At 36.8% G+C, this 10055-nt stretch overlaps 1 protein-coding gene and 1 non-coding gene across 4 annotated transcripts; both read right to left on the reverse strand.

The window, feature by feature from the left end:
- Nucleotides 1-12: 12 nt before the first annotated feature.
- TRNAE-CUC (transfer RNA glutamic acid (anticodon CUC)) lies at nucleotides 13-85 on the reverse strand. Its single transcript has one exon. It is a non-coding gene; the product is annotated as a tRNA-Glu (tRNA).
- A 565-nt stretch (nucleotides 86-650) lies between these two features.
- LOC120104524 (zinc finger AN1 and C2H2 domain-containing stress-associated protein 16-like) lies at nucleotides 651-7978 on the reverse strand. 3 transcript variants are annotated; one of them, XM_039115827.3, is made up of 3 exons: nucleotides 7651-7978; nucleotides 1974-2737; nucleotides 651-994 (listed from the first exon to the last, which is right to left on the reverse strand). In XM_039115827.3, the coding sequence occupies exons 1-2, from the start codon at nucleotides 7747-7749 to the stop codon at nucleotides 1976-1978; spliced, it is 861 nt and encodes a 286-aa protein (XP_038971755.2). In that variant the 5' UTR covers nucleotides 7750-7978; the 3' UTR covers nucleotides 651-994; nucleotides 1974-1975. The 3 variants fall into 3 exon arrangements, with proteins under 3 accessions (XP_038971755.2, XP_038971754.2, XP_088560018.1); XM_088703892.2 differs by having other exon boundaries at nucleotides 749-994; nucleotides 1927-2737; nucleotides 7651-7903; XM_039115826.3 differs by having other exon boundaries at nucleotides 651-2737.
- Nucleotides 7979-10055: the final 2077 nt, after the last annotated feature.

A 10055-nucleotide genomic window follows, 5' to 3' on the forward strand; every position in this document is an offset into this window, starting at 1 on the left:
GCAAAAAAAACCTTCCGTTGCCGGGACTCGAACCCGGGTCTCTCGGGTGAGAGCCGAGTATCCTAACCAACTAGACTACAACGGAAACACGTGGGGTTTGGATTGCTCCTCAAATACTATGTTTCATGTAATTTTTTTTTCTTCCCCTCACCCAAATTCTGATATAAATATGCGAAGATACGGAGTTGGCTATGGAAATTACCTGCTTTGATCGAGTATTTGAATCAAAATTCTTCGGCTATCGAGAGATAATATCCACAGCAGCAGTTTGAATGACCTAATGGAAAACAATAGAGCTTCCGTATATCTACATCATCCTCTTGTAGGGGACCTTTTCGCTACATATTCAAATCATGTATTAAATCAAGGAACACCCATAAATCAATACTCATCATCTAAATATCACTCCTAAACTTATAAGCCTATCGCTCTGATTTAGGCCCCAAGAAATCTAATTTGATTGCTTGTAAAATGTAAACCAGCTTGGTAAATCGAACGGGCCTTAAGATAATTCAAGAAATGCAGTTCAATAATGCACTCACTTCTGATAACACTCGAAGTCATGCACCCATTCGCTGCCCACACATGGTGGGGTAATGATAGACGGGAGAAGATTTCAAAATGCCAGATGTGGAAGCTAACAATACTCGTGCATCACAACTTGACAGTTAGCTTCATTTGTTTCAGACATCATGTTAACTCTAGAAATAAGAAACAACTTTTAGTTAAAGATTAAGACAAAAGGAGAGAGAGAAAAGTTATCTTCTAATACAATTATGCGACAGTAATTACAACAACAATGCCAAACAACCTGTATGTTGACGTAATATCTCCAGTGGAAATGGAGAACACCTGCCTCCGAGCACGCTACAGCAAAAGCTGACTGTTTGCAGTAAACAAAGCAGAAGCAAGGATTATCCTTTTCTCCAGTAAAATGAACTAATTCGAATCTGCTTGAAGATCAGAGAGGGCAGTTTCAGTAACATAGACCCAACTGCAAAAAGAAAAGGAACATATAAAACAGAGGAGTGTATCAATGCACTGAGAAACACAGCATGGACAGAAGCAAGCATCCTCGCTCTCGTGCACGTAAGCATGCATGAGCTCATAGTCTACAGGGACCTATTTGCCTTAAAGCCTTTAGGTGTGCAGTGATATCTGCTAAATGAAAGTAGTTTTTTCTCTTCTTTTTTTTTTTTGTTGAGGGAAAAGAGTAGTTGAATTATTTGCACAAAGCAAGTGTCTGTAATATGAGACAAGGCAAGAAGTCGAAAAACAAACCAAGAGAGTAATCAGCAAAGTTAAAAATTTAAAATGATACATCATAAATGAGAGCAGAACTACAGATAATACTGTTGAGGAAAAATTTAAGACAATGCAGAGAGTAGATCTGGTCGCTTAGAAAAATAAAGGAAAAATAAATATTTTGCCGTGATCATCTCTGGTGTGAGTGTGCACATGCATGTGCATGACCGGAGAAGTAACTTCACAGAAACAATTATGGAATCCTCCTTTAGCCAAGGGAAAACTAGTCACAACATCAGGATTAGAATAAATCCTATTGGTATATGATTTGACAAAATTCAAGGAAAAATTAGGAAGGCAAGGACTATATATCAGAAAAGAGGAGGGGAAAATCAGGAATACCTCCTCTATCAAAAAGCAAAATTCAGAAATTGTTAAAGTAATCAATGATTTTTTTTGCAAAAAAATCATGAGAAATCCAAAACATTAATCAAAATTTGAAAAAGATGTATATTCGTTATTGAAATAGATATGGCATAATCCTTTGAACAAATATGTAAGAATCAGTAGAGAATAATTCGATGATCCAATTGATTTGTCATTTGACTGGAAAACATGGAGACCACATTTCAATATCAATAAAGAATATAATTATTTAGTAATATAGCAAAATTCTACTACTTTGCAGGGTGGAGACTGGAGAAAATGTAATGGAGAGTTGTGCTTGCTTTTAAGCAATTGAAGACCCTCCATGATCCCTCTCGACATGCTCCACCAACAATACTGGATCTCGAAAACCTTTGCTGCATATGGGGCACGCATCGATTGTCACCCTATCACAACCTGGCTGAGTACTGCGATGATGAGATTTCTCTGCATGCTCAATCAGAGCAGATATGGTGGAGAACTTTGCTGGACACTGAGTACACTGCTCCACAAGTGCACCACTACCGCCCGGTGATGTTCCATCCTTTGCCTTTTGCAAAGCTTGGGTGGTTGCATTGCTCAACCTTTGCATGCCTGCTTCAGCAGAAGCCCTCAAACTTGACGCCGCAGTAAGCAAGCTTGAACTCCACCACGAGGTACCATTTGAGCTGTTCTTCGATAATGATTCACGTTTCTGACTCCTATTAAGCAGACCAACAAATGGGAAGCCTGAAACTGGTTTTTTGGGTCCAGGACACTTGTGGTCAGGCCCAAATCTATGCTTCAAGCAGTGTTCTTTGGTGCAGTCTCTACATCTAATTGTGTTAGAGAAAGTTAATGTCTCTTTGCAACCAGGAATAGGACATCGCTTTTTTTTTGTTGTTTTCTGATAGTTCGATGGGTCACAGTCAAGGTTTACATGAGACTCCCATGTGATGTTTGGGTCTTCATCTGGGACCAAATGAACTCCTTTAGCACATAGTGGGCACACCAGGACAGTCACATCCTGTTGGTTTGCATTTGGACAGAGGTGTTTGGTGTAACTTCTGTGCTCCAGACAAAATACCTAGTTAACATTTCAGCACAATCATTGGATAGGTCTGATGTAAATAATAACAAATAAAAACAACACAAAAATATTTGCAAAACTAATGCCACATCACACTGGTTTTGAGAGAGAGGATTTCCTAATTTGTATGAGCACCTGATGCTCTTGAGAAGGAAAAAAATAACTTGTTTCCATCTAGCATTTATATAGTTCAACTACAAACTAGGTCTAACCACTCTATTTGAACATAGCTTCCATGTGATACAAACACTAGTATTGTTTACAGAATAAATTGTATTTGATGCCACATATTTGCAGTATCATCTGCATATCTGTACTATAATAGTCTTGACTCTTGAATAATACCACATGCACATGAAAATTGCACAAGTACCAATTCCTTAATAGTCCAGAAGATTAATAAGAAATACTGACCCATAGTTGATGAAAGCAAGAGCTAGAAAACAAGTTGCCCCACAAAACTTATCTTAGACGAAAAGGGAATCCTCAGTATAGATTATCAAAAAGTTTAACTACTCTTTGATGGAACCAGATAGATTAACTAACCCAGGGACAACCTTCTTTAAATTGCTATAAATCAGTACGTGACAACTGATACCAAGGGTAAACTTGGGATATATATTCCACGTTTAGATCAAAATATAATCGTATACCTGACAATATCTTGCATTTGACTATGGTAGCTTTGTAAAGAAACCTGTCAATTGCCCACATCTTAGATCCATTAAATTATTTTTTCTCCAAAGTAACTTCACTGATATCATTACCAAAGCCCAGTTATGAAAGGTGATCATAATCAAGTTAAAGGCAAGCTGTAAATCTAATAATAATAATTTTGAAAAAGGATAAAAAATACAAAGTCAAGCTGCTTGCAGATAACTAAGAACAAGAACAAAAGAAGTAGATTGGGACTGCAGATAGAGTTATGAATCAATAATAAGAAGTTAGCAAAGGATGGTATGAAAGAGCAAAAACCAAGCCGATAGCAGCTAGCCAAGAACAGCAACAAAAGAAGTAGATGGCAATTGCAGATAGAGTCACTCTCTATTATTTTGATTGACATAATAAAATGGATAAAATCATGATGGAAGGTTCAGAAAAGCTGGCAAAAATGTAGCTATTGGGAATGAATTGCCAACAAGATTCATCATGAAAGTTGTTCAAGAGCCTAGGCGTCCAGCCTCCATTTCATGGCCAGGCTTACCACCTTGGCTCTTCAAAAAAAAAAATACCAAGTTCACTACCCAATATATAGCAAATTTTTAAGCATATGCATACATGAAGAAGCATAAATTTAGTCTATACTTAAGTGAGTACTCTATATCATCAAGTTGGCAGCAAAGATGTATTTTGACAACATCATTAACTGTGTATTATATTGGTACAGATACTAGCATATAGATGACCAATAGAAAATCGATTAATATTATATCCTTCATGACCAATGCACTATCTTTGCATCTATTTTGTCACAAAAATTTTTCAGACTTGAAGAAGACAGACATGAGGTATTAGATCTAATAAGAACGCAAAGTATTTTTTAATAAATCACCATACAGATATACATGCACATGGATATGTTATATGTATATATGCATTAGCATTTATGTAGTGGTATGGGTATGTGAATATGTGTTCTGAGTTTGTATATTTACATTTACATGATATAGTTGTTCATGCGGCCCATGATTGGAATGAGTTAGCAAAGAAGGCATCACAAAGCTATTCTAAACTAAAATCGATGGGATGAGGCTAGTTTATATATTTATCGATATACTGAGTGGATATGATATGTTAAACATTCCATCAAAAAAGATTCTAGGTATATTGAAGATAGATAACTAAATGATAGCTTAAGTTTTATCTTTTTTTTATTGTGGTTCATAACTTTTTTACTTTTTTTAGTGTTCTCATCTCTTCCTCATCATCTTTTAACTCTTTGCTTCATAGTCCACAACCCTTTTTTTGTCATCTCCTTTTCTTGCTTGACAATTTTGAGCACAATAAAAACTGAAAATATAATACATATAAATTCATCGTAAAAAGGTTATCTGTCATACGCTACTAAATTAGTCCTAATGGAGGATAACTATTATGGGCTGTCAGCATGGATATGAATAAAACTCAAAAAAAAAAAAACTTTATTAAGTTAACAATTAAAATGATGTAAAGTATATTAGAATTGATTATATTTTAATAAAAATTCAGAACCAACTTATACAACAGTCTTGATGGAGGATGAATTGAATTTGTAAGGAAATATGGTACTTTGACCATGCAATGGATTCCTATAAGGTAACCAAAATACATTTAGAAAAAGGAATTGGCACCAGAAAACTTCAACAGTAAGCTAAGATCTCATGGATACATTATTCTATTTAAACCAAGGTCCGCAATCTCGATACTAAGTACTATATCGGTACCTTATTGGGTCAGTATAGCATGGTACACTTTTGTGCAGAAATAGCTCACCAACTATTTTTCTCAATTTTCATCTCGGTATGCCTACATACGGACCAGAACATACGTCGATATGCCTCGGTGAAGGTCAATACACCTAGGTAAGGGGCAGTACGCCTTGGTACGGGCGATATGGGGCTTGTACCGACTTGAATGGGTATTTCGTACCGATTTTCTGTCGGTATGGTATGGTACGGGGCGGTACGGCAGACCATGATTTAAACAATGAGCAATCAACTTATGGCTGTAAATTAATTCCCTATGAGAATTTGACCTTATAGCATTCACTAGTCATTATGGCTCTGATATGAAAAACAGAAAAGTAGGAAGAGGAGCAAGAACTAAAATGTCCATGTCTGAGAATGTGGAGATTAAGCCTTTAAAGGTAAGGTTGGGCTTAGTTTCAAAATGATATTATAGACGGAACCCTATAATTGATATAAGAGGAAAGAATGATGATTCTGAGGAATATGATGTATGAAGAATCAAAAATGTAAGAAAAAGAGGTCAAGAACCAGAAGTAACTCCTCAACCATGTGATAAAGTTAAATAACAAATCTTCAACCAGATTGTTGAATCCACGACAAGAGTACATGCAGAACCTAAGTGTCAGGTCCACATCATACCATGCCATAAAGTACAAACCATTCTGCATAGGTAACAGCATGATTTAAAGAGTGTGTGATGGTTCTAGTATCAACAAATAACAACATGGATTGGACTATATATAACATATCCTGCTAGGTCCCCATGGTACATGCAAATACAAGTCAGTCAATGGTAAAACTAAACCTGAATATAACCTAATGTACCTAATATTGAAAATACCACTGAAGTTCCTGAATTTTCCTGTCCTGAAACTTCCAAATATCATTTGAACTTCCTTACAGTTATTGTTTCAATGATATACAGTGATGCAAATTCATGTTAGTTGTTTGTCAAGTTGCTAGACAATGTAACATGTATGTCCAATAACATTTATGAAATTAGCACACAGCTTTAGTAAGGATTAAGGTGATAATTTGATCTCTTCCCCGCAAGCACAAATTCAACAATAACCCGAACAGTTAAAAGGAAAAAGAAAAAAGAAACAGGAGGGGGGCAAAAAGGAAAACTAGAACATGTCGCCCTGATAGTTGTGTATCTTACAGAAATCTTCCATAATTTCTTGCATCAATGAAGGTAAAGTGTCGGCAAGTACGAGACCGTAACCCTGTAACTAGCCCAAGGCCTCAAATCCCTTTAAAGATTGGAGGCACAAGTCATTTTCAATTACGAGAGTCAGAGGACCGTACTTCAGTCAAATAAAAGTCTTATTGCTGGAATAATGGTATCAGTTGTTATTTGATTTGATACATTGTGGTCGGTCACGTTGGTGAATTAACAGAAACGGAAAGAGAGGGATTCAAACCCTCGGTAAACAAAAGCCTACATAGCAGTTCCAATGCTACGCCTTGAACCATGCTACAACAAGGCTTCCTTTCAAAATTTTCTGAAGATTAAGTGCGGGCTTGATACAATGGCCGCATTTGATAGGGGAAAGGGGAAAAAAATCTGAAGCTAACCACTCTCACTATAAACCTCCAAAACTTTTTGTCAGTCCATACGATGATCATGGAGCTCTAGCACCATTAAATTCAAGGAGCAAGAGTTGGATGGTTTTGTGATGGCATGACGATGCACTATGGGAAAGAATAGCTCAAGATATACAAGTGTAGTACGATATGTCCTTTCATTTATCACGTATATATCATAAATTGCTAATTAGTAACAAGAGTCAACAAGTTGATGTTATCTATTTCCTTCACCCACCCCACCCCACAAGGTTCCCCATAATGCTTCATCAAGACCCTCCTTTCTGACAACCCAAAACTCTTAGATACATCAACAGTCCAAGCTCCCTAGAAATTTTTATCATTAGAATCTGTGATTCAGTTGTGGAGTGCGGACCTTGCTTTGCACATAATTTTTTAATCTGTCATAGTTCCAGATCAGAAAATTAACTAACAATGCTTTCTTTTATCTAGTGCTCAGCAGAAAAATACAAAACATTTGTTGTTTCCCGAAGCAGAGTGTTGGTGCCATGTCCATAAAGAATAGCCTTTTCCATTGTTTTTTTACATAAAGGTTTGTATTATTAGCCTAAATCCCAGACTGTGGCATATTACGCCAAAGATCTCGCTACCAAGAGTAAGATAATTAGCCATTCTATACCAATGCCTCTCCCGGAGTTTTGGCTGCAAATTCTCGGATCTTCCATCATATCACATAAAACCCATTGCCCTCTTAGGAAAAAACATGATCCCATCAACGCCATCACATCCTATTAAATTCCTCTACCTATGGCCTGAATTCCATCCAATGTGGGAACTGATTCCATAATCTATCGTAAATGTCTTCCAAGATTAAGAAATCAAAAGGGGGGCAAGAGAGAGATGATTGAGGAGTACCTTCCTGCATCGGTCGCAGGTGAAGGGCAAGAAATCGATCTGCCGGCAGTCTTCGACGCTGCAGTGCTTCCCGAGATCGGGAAACTCCGGCGTTCCCATCGATGGAAAGAGGCAAGCAGAAATCAACCGAGCAGGATGCCGATGAAATCAAGGAGACGAGCGAGACACGGGGATGGATATGGTCCGGCTCGAAATCGGATCGCCGCCCTCTCCTCTCCCTCTCTCTAACCCTCGAACCCTCGAACCCTCGCTCTCCATCTCATCCCTCCCTCCCCTTCTTTATCTTTCCTTTCGCAGGAGGACGAGTTCACCGGCCGCGCAGGTGAACGAAGAAGGGAGGATCCTTTCGTATCGGAAGATTGTGGAGGTACCCCGTTTGAACCAATAAAAAGTCGCCACGTAGAAACAAGGTGCCATCTAGCGTGGAACCCACGCGATGATATTGCGTTCCTCGTGGTGGTTGGAGAAAAATCATACTTTCGGGTTTGTAACGCGAATTTTGCTTGGGCGCTGCCGCTCGGTTGACTTGGTCACGACTTCTTTACATTGGTCTGCTGTCGTGTCCACGGTCGGATCAGGATTTGACGACCAGTGGTGGCCTAGGCTGCACGATCTGTTTCCTGGCATATATCTATATATCAATTTTATCTTGTGCCGCTCTTTTTAGTCTTCTGGTCAAAAAAAAATTTGAAAAAAAAAATCTATTTGATCGGTCTTTTTTGAAGCCTAAATGATGAAATTTCAGCCCAGTTCAACCCCATAAAGAGTTGGCTTGAAGTTGTTGATCTCAAAAAGCTGCTCAATTTAAAAAAAAAAAAGATCATGTCAATTGAACATTAAACCACCAAGTTATAACTTCTGAAAGCTTGTCTTATGGTTCGACTTCTTGATGTGGCGGATCTCATTCTTGAAACATGTCTATCTCTATTTGTAATGACTAAAATAATTATCAAGTATGGGGATCCTCTTGTATCAATTTTTTTTTTTCATTATATTGCAATACCAACATTACAAGCCTTTGGTTATGACATTAGTTCATTGCATTCTTTAAGCCTTGGGCTAAGGTGATTGTATCTTTCCAATGCTCCAGTTTTGCATGCTTTATTCTTTCTTCCCCCATTTTCTTTTGCCAGTGGCACTGAGCAATATCATTATCATAAACATAAAAACTACGTTTATTCGAGAACAAATGGAAGACGAATATTTACGTCTGTTATAACAGTTATTCCATGAGTTATTCTTGTTTTTGTTTTGGTAAAAGTTTTAGATTGTTCCTATGTCAAAGGTATTTTGCTTAAAAAAAGAAAAAAAAACATAAATTAGTAATTTATTATAGCTCGTGCTAGGAATAAATTATGCAAGCATTTCTAGGATAGTTTATTCCTGTCATGAATAAGTTTGACCAGATCAACAGTTTCTTTATTATTTTTGTTTTCTAAAAGCTATTTTCTAAGCATAAAAGAATACTCCAGGTCATGTATCTAATCCAGGACCAAACTACCTAAAAGTATTTGGTCATGATATTATAACAATCATATCCTTTAAACATGACACAATGATCAAGGTGAGTTTATCCTCCTAATTCTTTGATTAAAGGTCAGGAGTCATATTAGCATCCAGAGAAAATTAGAAATGTTGGGATCTTTTCATGGTGAAACCTCCACGATTAGACACGTCTCACTTCATCAAGTTGATAGAACGTTAACATCAAGATCAAGATATTCCATTACGAAGTGCTTTGAATCTGTTTAATAGTTGCTGGCAGTTTGGTATGTATGGCACCGTAATGAGATACCTTTACATAGGCTTACTCCGATGCTCTAACTAAATTGTTGCAAACTTAATTATTTTTTTTTCGAGAAAGAGAGAGATCTATCTACACTATATTTGTTTAGATATGAAAACGCACTATCTAAAATTCAAACAAATGATTTTTGGTTGCTAAACTTAGGGTATCACCATTGACACAAATCATCACAACAAACTCAATATATCTTGATCTTTAGCACTTTTGAAGAATCAAGGTCTATGTTGCAAAACAAAAGCATGTTATCATAATCAACTAATTTATACAACTTGTTATTGTGACCAACATGCAAAATTGTTCCTTCATGGATGATATGCTACACGTGTGATTACTTGTTTAAACCATAATATGTAATCAATTATACAAATAATATCATCAATAAAATTTAAGGATACTCACTTAGCAATGTTATTTCAAATGAGGCTTGCTGCTCAAATATAAAACCAAAACTAAGAGGAGCTTCGAACATCGGACAATACATGTTCAAAAGTGTAAACTAAATATGTATATATATCAAGTGATTGAGTGCTCAAGCATTAATAACTCCAAGCCGATTGAACCTATCCGAACTTCCATTTTAGGGCATCTTTAAAAATTC

This window comes from Phoenix dactylifera, chromosome 9 (genome assembly GCF_051530095.1).
Source record: "Phoenix dactylifera cultivar Ajwa chromosome 9, Ajwa_hap1_PhDact_Kaust_v1.1, whole genome shotgun sequence".
In the NCBI taxonomy this organism is placed as follows: domain Eukaryota; kingdom Viridiplantae; phylum Streptophyta; class Magnoliopsida; order Arecales; family Arecaceae; genus Phoenix; species Phoenix dactylifera.